The sequence below is a fragment of the Anguilla anguilla genome, chromosome 5, assembly GCF_013347855.1.
Source record: "Anguilla anguilla isolate fAngAng1 chromosome 5, fAngAng1.pri, whole genome shotgun sequence".
NCBI lineage: Eukaryota > Metazoa > Chordata > Actinopteri > Anguilliformes > Anguillidae > Anguilla > Anguilla anguilla.
The window spans coordinates 61,698,112-61,713,548 of NC_049205.1; the positions used below are offsets into that span (position 1 = coordinate 61,698,112).

At 43.4% G+C, this 15,437-nt stretch overlaps 1 protein-coding gene across 2 annotated transcripts in view; it reads right to left on the reverse strand.

Moving 5' to 3' along the window:
* The window catches only part of spock3 (SPARC (osteonectin), cwcv and kazal like domains proteoglycan 3), a 54,232-nt gene extending 41,548 nt beyond the window's left edge, over nucleotides 1-12,684 (reverse strand). For both annotated transcript variants that reach the window (XM_035418199.1, XM_035418198.1), the window contains exons 1-2: nucleotides 12,526-12,684; nucleotides 12,233-12,364 (exon numbers count right to left, since the gene is read on the reverse strand). In XM_035418199.1, the coding sequence (XP_035274090.1) occupies nucleotides 12,233-12,364 (132 nt within the window). In that variant the 5' untranslated portion in view covers nucleotides 12,526-12,684. The remainder of the gene's footprint in view (nucleotides 1-12,232; nucleotides 12,365-12,525) is intronic.
* Between the last annotated feature and the right edge of the window lie 2,753 nt (nucleotides 12,685-15,437).

Below are 15,437 nucleotides of genomic sequence, written 5' to 3' on the forward strand. Positions count from 1 at the left end.
ATTCAATGAGCATACTCAATAGTATGGAAGGGTGCGGATTAGGACACGCCCTTGGGCATCCAGCCGCTATCAGTGAGACCATCACCATGGGGACTGCAGACAGGATCTCCGTCGATGAAGCTTTCTTTAAAAAAAACCGTAGCTTTTTTATAAGGACCAAGAGGATTTGAAATAGAAAAGCTGCATTTGATCCTCCTCTTTGTTTAATGTACGGTTTCCAAATCTCCTTTCCGACTGTGCGCTATCTGTTATTTCATACACTGTGGTGAGTTTTAAGTGGTTTAAAAACTCGGCCTTTTAGCAGCAGTTTGCAGGTCTTCTGCTCCCGGAGGAATGTTAAATGAAAAACCCACTACTGCACTCACAGAGCGCAATTTGTAATGCACACCGATCACATGCTTACAGTCTGAGGGATAATGTTACCACGATGCAGCTACGTTTCTGCACCAATCAAAACAAGATGACGGACATGTGAAAAGCAGCTGAATCCCACGCCAGAAACATCTTCGCACGTCTGTGCGATTCCAGTTATGAGAACAAACGTTTTTTTTTTTCTTTAATGGCAGAAGCCAATATGAGATTTCCTAATTTCACTCTTTTCTACGGTGTTCCTAAGCGGTTCGGAAGTCTCAGTCTTCAGAGCACTTTGAGCTACCATCACCCGATCAGGCCTGACGAGATTAATGAAGAAGAACATTCCGGAAGGAGAAATGCGAGGCTCTTTTGAAAAAAGAGGTCGGGTTGCCAGACATTCTACGCACCACATCTTTTAATTACATTTGGAATAAGAGCAGGAATTTTTGGAATAAAAACGTGATTCAAAAACTTCTCAGCCACACAGCCACAAACTTCTTTTAGTCTGGCCCCCCTCCAACCCATCCCCCCCCCCCCCCACCCCCCATGTCCACCCGGGAGTGCGTTGAATCTACAGTACAAGAGAGAAAGAATAAATACATAAACAAGAATCTGTAAATAATGATGAATTCCATTCGTGCGGAGCTTTCTCAAACAGTTCATCACTGTGGGTGGTGCAGCGTTCCTCACCCCCCCCCCCCCCCCAATCACCACCAAAGCCAAGCCTTCAACCGGATGATGATATTATAGGCCCGCTTACTCAATACACCTCAAGTGAGGTGGAGAGAGAGAGGAGGATTTATCTGGGCACTCAAATTGGGGGGAGCGGCTGGACGATAAGGCCGAAAGCTGGTTTGGGAATTTGACCGTGGCAGAAGGGAGGGGGGGTGACACTTGGCGATAAGTGTCACGGCTGTTTAGTGACAGCCATGAGTTGGAACATTGGACAGCCCCACCTGTATCACAGTATCCCTATCACTATGTCAGGTCTTTTTTTTCCTTCTGCACACAACTGGGTTACTAACATACAAAACCAAAATCTGCATAAAAACCCAAATGTAGCAGGTGCCATTGGGCATAATAAGATTACTGGCAAAAAGGCTTCCCACTGCTTTAACTGATTAAAATCACCATATCAAAAGCATGGTGAGTTCTCATTCATTATTTTCCTCCATTGTAAGCACAACCTTTTGAACACAATTTTATCTGCCAGGCTCAAAAGAGGTCAAATTTATATTGAAATTGTTAAAAGAAACACGAGCACACTCGGATGCGCGCACACACACACACACACACACACACACACGTGTGATTCTATATTATATACTGATAAATGATGGAAGGAATGAGAATTGGGATCTAATGAAAAATCATCCCTGACGGCAGCAGGCCACAGACACGCGTAATGAAGGACCAGCGGCCGATTGTGATGTCACTCCCGGAGAGCCAGCGGCCGATTGTGATGTCACTCCCGGAGAGCCAGCGGCCGATTGTGATGTCACTCCCGGAGAGCCAGCGGCCGATAGTGATGTCACTCCCGGAGAGCCAGCGGCCGATTGTGATGTCACTCCCGTAGAGCCAGCGGCCGATTGTGATGTCACTCCCGGAGAGCCAGCGGCCGATTGTGATGTCACTCCCCAGAGAGCCGCGCAGGGGGGGATTGGCTGACACTGGCGCGTTAGCCAGGACTGGCGCGTTAGCGTTTATCCGCCAACCCGGCCTCCTGTCGGCAAGCTGCCCTCACTGGACTCCCAGCTCCTCTCTGACCACACCGGGTTACACACAGGTTCTCCAAGGGGGGGGGGTGAACATCATTTTGGGAAAACGTATGGGCCAAAAAAATGACAAATTGTTTTCCTACTGACTATAAATGGCCCATGCATAAAATATACACACAGGTGTGTAAAGAAATTAGATGCGCTCTTAAAATATGCATAGTTGAGACTGGTTACTCTCTGTCACAAATTTGCATGCATATGAAAAATGCCCCCCCCCCCAAATCTCGGTGACCACAGGGCCAAGAGCTCTGTCTACTGAGGGCCGAACCTGGCAGCTGAACAGCCTCGGGTTGGACCCTCTATACACCTACAGGAGCAGCAGTTTCTCCATTTAACACTCCATTCACAACCAGAGGGAGAAGTAAGCTGCCTAGAAGAGCACTCGCTGTGTGACAGCAGACTAGATTTAGCCGACTTTTATCACAAATCCCCACACAAACTGGGCTACCGGCTACGGAAGCCATTTTCCCTTCTGAAGTGGCGACGTGCCTTCTACCTGTCTCTGACAGTTTTTTTGGGGTCTTCTTTTTCAGCCTCATAATGGCTTCCTTGAGTTTCACTGGCACGGCTTTGGTCCTCATGTTGACAAACACCAATAACAGACTCCAAAGGCAATCAAGAGGCTAGAATCGAGACTAGATACTGAAAGCTCTCTTACACCTGCACTAAGGAAGCAAATGAAGACACCTGATTAATCAGAAACACCTGTGTAGCCATTTGGCCCAGACACTATCATGCCCTGAAATGGGGGGGGGGGCGGGGGCGGGGGCGGGGGTGGGGGTGGGGGTGGCACCCTTTAACACCCTTCAATAAAAGCTGAGAATCTGCACTTTAACCGCATGTGAGTCAGTTTGACTACAAATCTAAAATCGTGGAGTACACAGCCAAATCAAGAAAGAAAAAAAAAAAAAAACTCTTTGTCCCAGACATTATGGAGCTCACAGTGCGTTGCCATGGGGAAGCTGGGATTTATTCAGCTGGCATGAGAGGAATGACCCGGAGGCTCAGCATGCACTCTCACACTCACACTCACAGTCACACGCGCAAAATGGACGCCCATCCGTACTTACCAGGCGCTGTCAGCCAGTGCAGTGACTGGTATTCAATGAATGAGTAAACCAAACATTTTACAATGCAGAAAAAAAAAGAGAAAGAAAAAGAAGAAAACAACAGCTGCTTTATGGAAATTATGGCACCTGGGGCATGAAAAAAATAGATAAAGCTGACAGGAAATTAAACTTGTGAGAAGACAAAGCCCTTTAGGTTAGCTTGTTCAGATGATACATGTAATGGGGGGGTCATTTTCTCACGTGCGCCCAGATGAAAATAGACCACGAAAACACAAGCACAACCATGGAGCAGTAATAAGACTAAAAATGATCTTCGCTGTTCACACTGTTCCATACGTTTCCATGTATCAGTCCAGCTGATGGGGCAACAGAAGTACCAATAAACAGTCTTCACAATCCTCCGCTATTGGCCAGCAGCGAGCACAAGCTAGGTTATCTGGTGGCTTTCATAAAGCACAGGGCCACTCAACGGCAGCGGCTTCAAACAGATAAGATATGGAGATTAATGCACTGTGAGTTGATGATTCATACATTCGCATTAATTTGGGAAATACGGTCAAGAGACATGTGTTTTGCTATCTAAGTGTGAGACTGGAGGTCTTGGATGTTTTATTTATAATTTTTTTATTTTTTATTCCTGTTTCCCAAGTTTCTGACTAATAAGCCTGAGAAACTGCTGGTCTCCTTCAGGTTTTTTTTTGGTTGCCAGTTTCAAGAGAAAATGTGATTGGGTCTGTTCCAGACCGTGACCTACACTGCCACACCCTTATATTGCTGACATGGTTTTACACAGCCACAACTACACCTGGGTTGTCTGTTAACTTCTGTTACAGCCTCCAAATAAATCCTTTTTCTCGAACAATGAAATCTATTTTTATTGTTTTTGGCTGGACCGCAACAGCGGGACCTGCCCTACAAACGCAAATGTCTGTGACCGATTGAGTGAGTGATGGTCGGCCAGATCACGTGTGTCAGGTCCAGCCATATACTAGGTTTTAACCTGGTCTTGTTGGTATTTTAAAGAGATCTTAAAGTAGAACCATAGCTGGATCTACAGACTCTCCTTCGTGTTGAAACTAGGCCTTCTGGAGACTTTTTTGCGGACTAATCGATTGTGCAAAGAGCCCTGTCTGATGGATCAAAGGACGTGTTTTGGGGGCAAGAACGTATAAAAATAATTTCTCAGGTGAGCTATCCCTTTAGCAAATGAAGATGAATAGCGTGAGATTCTGAAGGTGATTCGAGCCACAGCCCAGGTCGGCTGTAACCTTGCAGGTAAAACCCTTCCTAAGAGCCAGCTTGTACCTGTTAGTGCTTCGCAGGTGACTTCCCTTCTCTACATCGCATTCGGAACTGACAGGCACCTCGGGCCGGTCTAGGTGTGACTGTGCATAACCTTTAAAAGGCGGAACACCGACCGCAAAATATAAAGGTGTGACGGTGTAGTCAGGTGCACGGGTCTGTGAGACGGACTCTTTGCGCTGACCTTGCCTACAGTGTGACCCCCTCGCCATCGATTTCTTTAAAAACGATACGTTTCTGAAGTGCAAACGGATCGCCACACACGTCCTAGCCTTATTCGGGAGCTCTAGAAGTAAATTCGAAAAAGGACTCCTCGGTCGTACAGTATGATTACCGAGCGCCATTATCTGTGAGCACTTACGGCCAACCTGATAATAAAGTTTTAAAGGGGGGCGGCTGGCACACCCGACGAGGCTTCCATCGGCGTAATATCAGAGAGCGTCATCGCGAAGGAAATACGACTGCGCCGACAGGCAGTTCCTGTCCGGCAGCGACCGCACTGTAACCGCGACCGACAATAAAATCACCGGAGGACGTCCTCTCCCGAGATTGAATATCAAAGCCCCTCTCTCGCCCTGACGTCGAGGAAGAAAGCCGTAGACCACGTACTCGTGCACTCACTGCCAGATAATAAAAAAAACCCCGAAAAGCCATCGACGTCAACAAAGAGGAGCGAGGATAACATTTGCTCATTTGCAGAGAAGACCATAACATCGTCCCCGGGAAAGATACATCCAGAGATGTACGCTTTGTAGCAACGCCGCGACGTGCCCGTAACGATAACATTTGCTTTCAAATCCCCTAGCTTTATTTGTAATTTCGTAAATATGAGGGTAGCAAACACAAAGGTTTTGACTTACGAAATAATTTCATACCCCGGTCCTTAGGACATTGACACTGAAATAATACATTGCATAACCCCTCAACATGGTGGGTAGGCAGCGTATTACAACTATTGGGCAGCCAGGCTTATAACTCAAGAGGTTGCAGGTTTGATTCCCAGGTAGTGGGGTGGGGGCATTGCCATTGCCATTGCACCCCTCGAGCCAATGGGCACTTAACCTGAATTGAATCAGTAAACATCCAGCCGCGTTACCGTGCGTTCGTAAGTCAGAAGGTCGCCCTGGAGAATTCTGACATTAAGCAAGTTATGGCTTTTCATTTGTGGCCACTTCAAAAGGACACGTTTTCTCCTGTTACTGGAAGATTAATGCACAGTGAAGCCAGCATGAAAGAGTGGTGCAGGAAATGGGTCTGTACCTTGAAGGCCCAGCTTGTACACCGACGCAGAACCCCTGAGGAACGCTGCTCGTACGTAGCCGTTTTAATATACATTCAGCAGAGAACAAAGAATGATGCATTTTTAAAAAAAAATGTATGTTCTAGGTATTCGTGCCTGTTAAGCAATATACTTAAATGTCAATAAAACGGCCATACATTTATCGACGTTGTGTTTAGAACTGGCTGTGTTACAACTTAAACCCCCTGTGAATCAGAGCCGATATTTGTATGTTTTTTTTCGTTTTGTTCAAAAGCGGCTCCTTACACCTTCTGAATGTAGTCGCAGGGTCTGTTTCACCCACCAAAAAAAAAAAAGAACAAGCAGGCCAAAGGCCCCCCCCCCCCCCCCCGATAACCTCCATCAAACAGCAGAAAAACAGGAAGAAACAGAGCGCTGTACAGGTACTGCCATCTGCCAGTGTCTGACGAAAGGCCTCACATTTAAAAGCAATCAGCTAAATCCAACATGTCTGCAAAGCCCTCAAGGAAACGGCAATTATGCTGTGGAACTATGAAGTAAAAAAAGAACAAAGTCCTTTTTTCTGTTTTTTTTTTTTTACTTTGAGCTTATTATAATGACCATCTAATCTTCTGCAAGAAATCTATTCCAGTTGCAAGCACAAGGACCTTAAATGAGGCATGACAGCATAACCTCTTCTCTTCACAAGTAAAATTACCTTGCATTCCCCATATTAAGCCAATAAAAAAAAAAAGATGCTATTGTTACAGAGATACGTTAGATTTTGTAGCTTAAAATAAAACCACTTAAAATCATTAAATGCCTGAGTAACCCCTGGATTCAATCAACCTGTCTTTCATACCTGCAATTAAAAGCGAGCCCCCTTTCTTCTGGGGCATACCCAGTTCAGGGATCATTAAAATTAATGAAATAAATAAATAAATGTAACACTAAAAACAAGCAGCACATGCAATTATTTGTAAATTAGTGTTGCAGGAAAATGTTCCGTTAACACAGGGGTATAAAGCTGTGATGTTATCAACATAGGCTTACAAGATTTCAGACAGACGTAATTACAAGATGTATACAGTATGTGATAACAGGACAGTAATCTAGACTTGTGTTGGCATCAAACTACATGCTTGGTTGAGGGTTTTTACATTAAATCATGCCATCAGTCATGTCTTTGAAATGTATGGGCTGAATAATTAGCTCATTTAAAAATTAAAATTAGCAAATGAAAATTATCATAATTGTATAATCTCTCTATTTTTGGATCTGAATATATTTAATATAGTTAAATAAATGCAGGGCTGCAATCACAAACAATTATTTCAGGTTAAGCAAATGCATGCACACACACACACAGAGCACTCTCGCACTCTCTCTCACACACACACAGAGCACTCTCACACTCTCTCTCACACACACACACAGTCTCTCTCTCTCTCACACATACACACACTCTCTCTCACACACACACAGAGCACTCTCGCACTCTCTCACACACACACAGAGCACTCTCGCACTCTCTCACACACACACACACAGAGCACTCTCGCACTCTCTCACACACACACACACACAGTCTCTCTCTCTCTCACACACACACAGCATACATTGTATCTCTCTCTCACACACACACACTATACACGCTCTCTCTCACACACACACAGCATACAGCACTCTCTCTCTCACACACAGTCTCTCTCTCTCTCTCTCTCTCACACACACACACACACACAACTCCCTGGGTTGACTCCGAAAGATAGCACTTAAGATTTACACGGTGATTGGAAGCAGAATGGCAAACCAACTTTGAGTGATCAAGCACACAGAGCTCTAATTAAGACTCGCTTTCATGTAGACTGGAATGAAATGTAAGAGGTCTGCTCCAAGGTTAGCAGGCACGGAGCATGCTGAAGGGACTGTGCCTGCTAAGAGTGGATTTTTAACAGCATGCCCACTCCTTTCCGGACCTGTAGCCAAACCAAAGGCGGCCGCATCGTCCACAGTGAGATGTTGCTCGATAAACGCGATAAGAGTACGTTTCATCCCCACTTGGACTCATTTAAAATCTCTCAGTGTTTAATGAACGCCGAGCATTTCGCAATGCATGCGCATGTACGGGCCATTAATTAAGGTCTCGCTGTAGGTTAATGAGGGAAACGATCATTAATATACTGTTTCACGAGGTCAATTTGCCACACTTTTAAAGTAATTAACGAGGACGCGTCACAATTCTGATGTTGAAAGACACTTTGTGTACCGTTCTGGACAGTGGCTGTCCTAGCCCATGAGAGGTCCTAAGCAGGTTCCGATTTCTGGCCCTCCAAACCCAACATCATAAAACTTACATGTGTGTATATATATTTTTTTTTATTTATTTAACCTTTATTTAGCCGGGTTAGTCTCATTGAGATTAGAAATCTCTTTTTCAAGAGAGACCTGGCCAAGGAAGCAGCAGTCGATTACAGACACAACAACATTTCAGTATTTAACATACTGTAAAAGCAGACAAACAGCAATGTTCAAAGTTTCACAATCTGGTTACACATGAGTAGTCTGTAGTGCAACTAAGGGTCAAAACAAAAGTTTCACTTTCCTCCATAACATTAAGCCTTTTTTAAAAATCATTTAATGATATAAGCTCTAGTAAATTAAGTTCTTTCTGGAGCTCATTCCACGCTGAAGGAGCTGAGAACTGGAACGCTTTTTTGCCCGCCTCAGTACAAGCCTTTGGCACAGAGAAGAAAACACTGTGTTGTGAGCAAAGCTGGTATTTTCCATTTGTCTGCTGGACAATGTACATGCACAGGTAAGATGGCAATTTCAATATGGCCTTGTAAATGATAATATACCAGTGACACAGCCTACGTAATGCCAAGGAGGGCCAGCCCACTCTCCTATAAAGAATACAGTGATGTGTCAAAAATTTGCAGTTTGTAAAAGCAATTAGGCTGCCCCCTGGTGGTCACACGGCCTGAAGCGGTGGTTCTCAACCTCAATCTTGGGGGACCCCCTGTGTATGCTGGTTTTCGTTCCAACCACACTTGTGATCCCAGAATTTGAATATGCTGTCATTTTTTTCCTTAATTAGGTGCTTTTCATGTCTAGAGGACTTATTTACCCTCTTAAAACAGACTATGCCAGAACTAGCCAAGCAATCCATGAAGAATAACAGTCTGATGTTCATGTTGTGCTTACTGTACTATACTGCAAACAATTAAAAAAAAATTATTTAACTGGTCAAATTAAAGACTGGGGTAAATCAAAAGGCTACTAGACGGCGAAGGTGTGGACACTTGGCCACAAAGACAAAGCATATCAAGCCAAATCTGCATTGTGTTATTAAGTTTAAGAAAAAAATTACGAATGAACTGAAACACGTTTTGAAAAAGCTAATTATGAGCCTACTGATTCACCCAATTTTTTAAATCTCACGTAATCGCTTGCAAGATAGCACAATAAGCACAATGTGAACATATGACTTTTATCCTTCCTGCCATGCATAGCTATTTCTGACATAATACGGCTTTAGAGGGTAAATGATTCCTCTAAACATGAAAAGCACCGAATTAAGAAATTAACAGCTTGTTCAAATTCTGGGATTCTGCAACTCTGATTGGAACAAAAAACCAGCATACAAGGTGGGGTACCACTGGTTTATCAGGTAAGCCCAGCTCTGGTTCTGGTCCTGCTCAGTTCCCTAGGGACAGCTTAATATCGAAAGCTTTATGAATACAGGCGTACAAAAATAGACTATAGCCCAAAAGAGGGATGTCAGGTTAAATATCAGTTCATTAACAGATGTTATTTTTAGATTCTTGACACAATGATATTTATTTGGCTGTTATGCAACCAATACCTTTACGTATGTTTGATGGGGTGACTCACTCCAAATTTAAAAAAGTAACATCGTTGACAACTAAAATAATAACCATGTGTAATATCTGACATTTCCCACTGCAGTTCTGCATATCTCTCGTTTGCTTCCAGTATAAATTATTCACTGTGAGATTTACTGCACACAAATACACAAGAGGCAAGGGGGGGGGGGGGGTGGGGGGGGGGTGGGGGTGAGAACAAAGGTTTTTCTTCCCTTCTCTCCTGATCCATGTAGGTTAGATCACAGGCGTATTATTTGTGAGCGTACAGGAAAAGCCATGTCAGTTTTCTTTCTATTATAAAGCCCTCTAGGGAGAAGACCGTGCCAACTGCTGATTGACAGGAGGCTCCGCCCCTCACGGAGCTATTCAAAACTCCGCGTTCAATACGTCAGCCAATCAGGTGCAGCTCCCAAGGGTGCTGACCCCGCCCCTTCTGATCTATGTCACTGTACGACACGAAAGCTAGTAGCACCGACATGGTACAAATTTATAAATAAATAAAATAACCAGGAATCTTTTCTTCTGAACGTGAGGACCCAATCCGAAGATCTACGTCAATCAACAGACACGTAATAACACAGATAACCAGAAAAACGTTTAACTTTTCTCAGTTAATTTCTACGTTAATCAAACACCGCTTTGCAGCATGACTCCGAAACATTTTTTTTTACCCTCTATTTATACAGCAAGGCATTTACTGAAGTATTTCAGATTAAGCATCTCACCCAAGGGGACAACAAAGTCTAACCTGACACCTTTGAGTCACACGTCCAGGTCCCCAACCATTGTACTACACTGCCGCCCACTGCAATGGCAAGGGCTCATTGGCTATCCAGCAGAATAATGTGGTCAATAAAATCCATTTTGTTTTGTCTGTGTTGCGGGGAAATACGTTTTCTGAGTGTCAATTCAGATTTTGGATTATTTCAAGTAATTTGCGTTATAGCTCCTCTGTGCTGGTCATTAGTACAATTTAATTTTCACACAGCAAACCACTGAATTTCAATTATTATTTTTTACTACGACGCTCAGACAAAAACAAGACACAACACAGACATGTCAGCTCAGACAGAGTAGCAGGCGGACCACGAAACCACATCAATAGATAAGCTCAGGAGATCTGTTTACATGGAGGCCTGATTGGCCAAATTGCTCTCTGGTTAAAGACATCAGGGCCAATCAATGAGAAGATGCACGTTTAATTCAGGAAGAACTACAACTGTTCCCTTCATGGTCACATAAATTACATGTATATATCATACCACAAATCATCAACTGTAGCTTTTCTGTACAATTTTCCTTCACCTAGTCTTTGCATGGCAAATTGTGGTCACTCACTCACTCATGGACAACGTTTGTGTGGGACGCATGCGCAGGTGGTGCCAGCTAAAATGTGTCTGCAGAAGTGAGCATGGGTCTGGACGGTTACGTGCTTGTTATATTTCAACATTTTTACAATAAAATAAAAATATTTACAACAGTTTGAAACTGAGAGCAAGTCTTTCAAGATTAATGGGCATGCTAATCTGGTGTTGACTAACATTAGTTTGGGTTGATTAATTACACTCCTTGTATGTTTATGGTATTCCCAATGAAAATATCATGCTTAATATACTCCTGTCTTTATTATTAATGGTATTGATGTTATTATACTGCTATAACTAGTCATTTTCACACCATCACATGACTAATGTCTACAAATGCAGTTTAAGTCACTTTCTTTTTTTTCATTTGCATGCCTTGGGTATGTTTTGGTTTTCTCTGGAAGTCTACTGCACAAGAGCGCTAGATGAAATAAAAATTTAAAATTTAATTCATTCATCCATTCTTTTTTATCCCCAAAATCAATTATATTACCCGCCAGGGGAGATAATCATTACGGGAGGTTTTGCTTTAAAAACAATTTGAGAAAATTTCAATTACTAATGGAATTGTTATTGACTTTCTAAGGGGCATCAATCATCAGCTTCATTGGTTTACAAACATTACGGTAACTGAATGTTTTTATCAAACCGAACAGACAAGGTTAGAAAAACATTTTGGCTATTATCACAGAGATAGGTTTCTGCGTTATGCTACAGCAAAACAATGTCTCTCGTGAATTATAACCAATTCGTGATAATATCCTTCCATATAGCTTTGTAGTGTCGCTTGCAGATCACTGTGAATTTGGACGTCAACGACACAATTCATCACAGACAAACACGACCGACAATGATACACACTAAATTAGCTTTATAACTTCGCACGGTTAGTTCGTTAACTGTTCTATAAAAAAAATAAGCACTACGTGTATTCGCTCGCAAATGTATCAAAGAGACTAATCATACTCGCCTATAATGAATTTTCATTGGAAAGTATATCTGCTCGTGCTGTTAACTGCAGTGCTATCGGATATCCAAGCCTCATTTATGTGAACAATTTCGAGCTACGGCGCGCGTCCCTTTACGTACCCATGCGAAAACACGACATTACTGGAAGCACGACCTGAAACGAGGACGTTATCTCGCCAATTACAAAAAATACATATAAATAATAATAATAATAATAATAATAATAATAATAATAATAAAAAGCAACATTCAAAAAGCTACGTACGTCTCGAAATTTATCCCAACGTCCCGCGAGCCATTTATCATCCAGAAAATTTCCGCCGTCCGATCTAGCTGCTGCCGGGAGAACCTGACAGCAGGCGACTGCACAAACACTCAACAAAGCTGCGTTCAGCATCTGCAAGAGAGGAGAAACAAAAAAGGCACGTCAGAGACTGTAACGCCGCATAACCCCGTACCTTTCGCGGTCTAGTCACGGAAAAAATAAGACGGAATTGAGCGGTACGACGGGGTTAAACTGCGGCCCTACGCATTCGATGTAATTAGGGCAACCATCACCTTCCGAGTGATCTCAGCGCTGTTGCATTAAGATGACAGCTCTGTCTGCCTTTCCGCGGGTCTCTCTCTCTCTCTCAGCTGCGTCTGACGGCAGTGCACTTTAGTTTTGCTGGCTCGCGCAGGCAGACCTCCGTTCTCCGCACTGAGCGCGATCTCGCGGCGGCGGGCGCGCGCGTAACAACCCCTACGCTTTCCCCCGTGCACAGGAGAGAGAGAGAGAGATTCAAAATGGCATTAAAGACACCCTGCGCCCTTTCCGACGTGCTGAATCTTGTGACCCCGCTGTTGTAATTTTACAGGAAAATAATTTAGCCCAATATTATTTATTCAACAATTAATTTAGCCTATTTGAGTATTTATAGGCTGCACTTACTGAAATAAGGCCTAGTTGCACTTCCCTGAAATATTTACTCGTTGTAATTCGTTGACTTAATGCAGAATGGTGTTATTTAAGTGCAGTATCTTTTAAATATATTTTGTGTAATATTTGATGTGGAGCATTTATACAGAAAGATTTAGAATCAACTATGTCTAGCCTGCCCCCCCCCCCCCCCCCCCCCCCCCCCCAGGTCAGGGAATCAAAGGGACTCGGCACCCCCCAGTGTTTAATAAACACAACAAGTAGCCCACAGTCTGACTGCTGCAACAGGCACTTTTACACAAATTTACAACATTCAGTTTGAACGATACCAACTTCCTCGCCTTCGGGATTCATTGGCTAGACATTTCTGGAACAGCCCAGCTTACATAGTAGACATTAAACAAGTGGCAAGTGTATAGATTTATAACGTCGTCAAGCAAACTGAAGAAGAAATAGGGGTTTGTCGCAGGCTACGTACAAATCACACACAAAAACAAAATTAAAGGTGTAGTCCAGTTTGGCAGTGCTTTTTCTTTCCACATTGGCATGCATAATCATTCATGTAATTTTTCAGTTTAGTACTGTAAAATAAGATTATGTAAAGTGGGGATGAGGCTTTATAGATCAAATTTAGTTCAACCGCATCCATGACTGAACTAAACACTTGTGTACATACAGTGAATACATTACTATTTATGCCAGAAATTCAATGCTGTGTAGTGGATCTGTTTTTACACTGATTTATATGATCCGCCCTCTGCGCTGATTCTCATTTGTTTTACCGATTGATCGATCGATCGACTGACTGATTGATCGAGTTTGACTGATGAGATTCTGATGAGATGGGTTAAATCCTACCCAAAGCGCAGAGTGAACACGCAGGATCTGCGTCTTGTTTCCAGCCAGAAACATGATGTTTTAATGAGGGCGACATCCATTCACCCATGGCATGAAGTAAGGTCGAAGGTCTTAATCCAGGTGGCCTAAGCTTCATCACGGGTTGTAGCTTCAAGTATGTTTTTCTTTGTTGTTTGATTCGTTTTGTGCGCATTTCTCTCTGGAGACAGTTAATTCCTGAGAGCCCCCCCCCTCCCCCTTATATCTCGTGAACGCAGAGATGCTGTGGCATCCACACGCTACAAAAGCAAAACAAAAACAAAGGATAAGCGGGTAGGACAACTTTCAGGGCAGGACTTAAGTTTAGCTTGAGCTTGAACTTGAGAACGAAATGCGCCTCTTTGTTATTACACCTCTGTACCCAAAGCTAAATTAAATAAAGTCACATGTCATTTAATTGTTGGAGCTAGCCGGGCATTGGTATTCAAATATCAGTAGAGGCTATGCTTGAACCCACAGAATGAAGGGCATTCATCATGTTAGCAGCTTTAGAACATGAAAAACTATGAATATTTGCATTATTTGAAAGGTACGCATTAAGATTCTTAAGCACACATCATCGACTTCAAAGGCGCAGTTAAATATGAGAGAAGAGTGGGCGGGTACAGTTCTATTTATGCACGCGCAAAGCATATCGAAAACATGGGTCGTTTCATCACCATGGTGTGAAGAAACAGGAGCGTTTTCCTGGTCCAAACAGGCTGTTTTTCCCTCTCAGTTTGTTTGTTTATTCTCCCAGTGCGCATAAGAATGTGTCCGTGCCAACATAAACTTGAACGTTCGTAGAATGCTCCCTGTTTTCTTTGCCCGCGTACAGAGTGTATCAGTTTCCCCTTTAAGGAAATGGCGCGATCTGAAAAACGGCACCAACAACAAAGAGCATTGTTTTGCCCTGGAAAACCGCGGGCAAAGCCAGGGACATTTCAGCGGGGAGCTTGGCAGACCAACAACATTCACCCCCCCCCCCCCCCCCCCCCGCGCCAACTTTTCCAGTGTTTGAACTCCTAATTGTTTGTTATGCACCCCCCCCCCCCCCCACGTCTCCTAAATAGAAACTTTATTATTTTGTCGAAGAAATCCCGTCTTGTCCTTTCATGTTTTCCTGCCTTGGATGTGACTCCTAATGCACATTACAGCCACTTTTTTCACTGATTTGAGAGTCTGTTTGTCAAGCCCTCATTCAGACTGCGGGTTGGAGCGTTTGATCCCTATCTGAAATATTTTCTTAAAAACAACATACCCAGACTGCCAAATATGTTCATTAGGTTACTGTTCAGACTGGCTTACTACTACTCTCTGGAACTGCTCTTGCATTGGGAGCACTTTGATGAAACTCAAAACCCAAACTTGGGAACGTTATCTAAAATGTCCTTTTACAGCGTTTGATTGTCCGTCAATCATGTTCTGGCAGAGTCCCAAGATGTCAGTCATGTCCAAGCGACCTTGTTAACGCTGAGCGGTTCGCTTGTGAGGTGCCCGCGCACGTCCTGCATCTGAAGCGATGTAGACGAACCTTCTGATCTGAAGTAAAATCACATTCCAGTCTATAGAAATGACTTTTGCGGCACCAACAGTCACAACCTGATTCGCGCAACGGAGCTTGTCCTTTAATTGTAAGGGCACACAAAATAGTACTCCACGGATTTAAAATAAT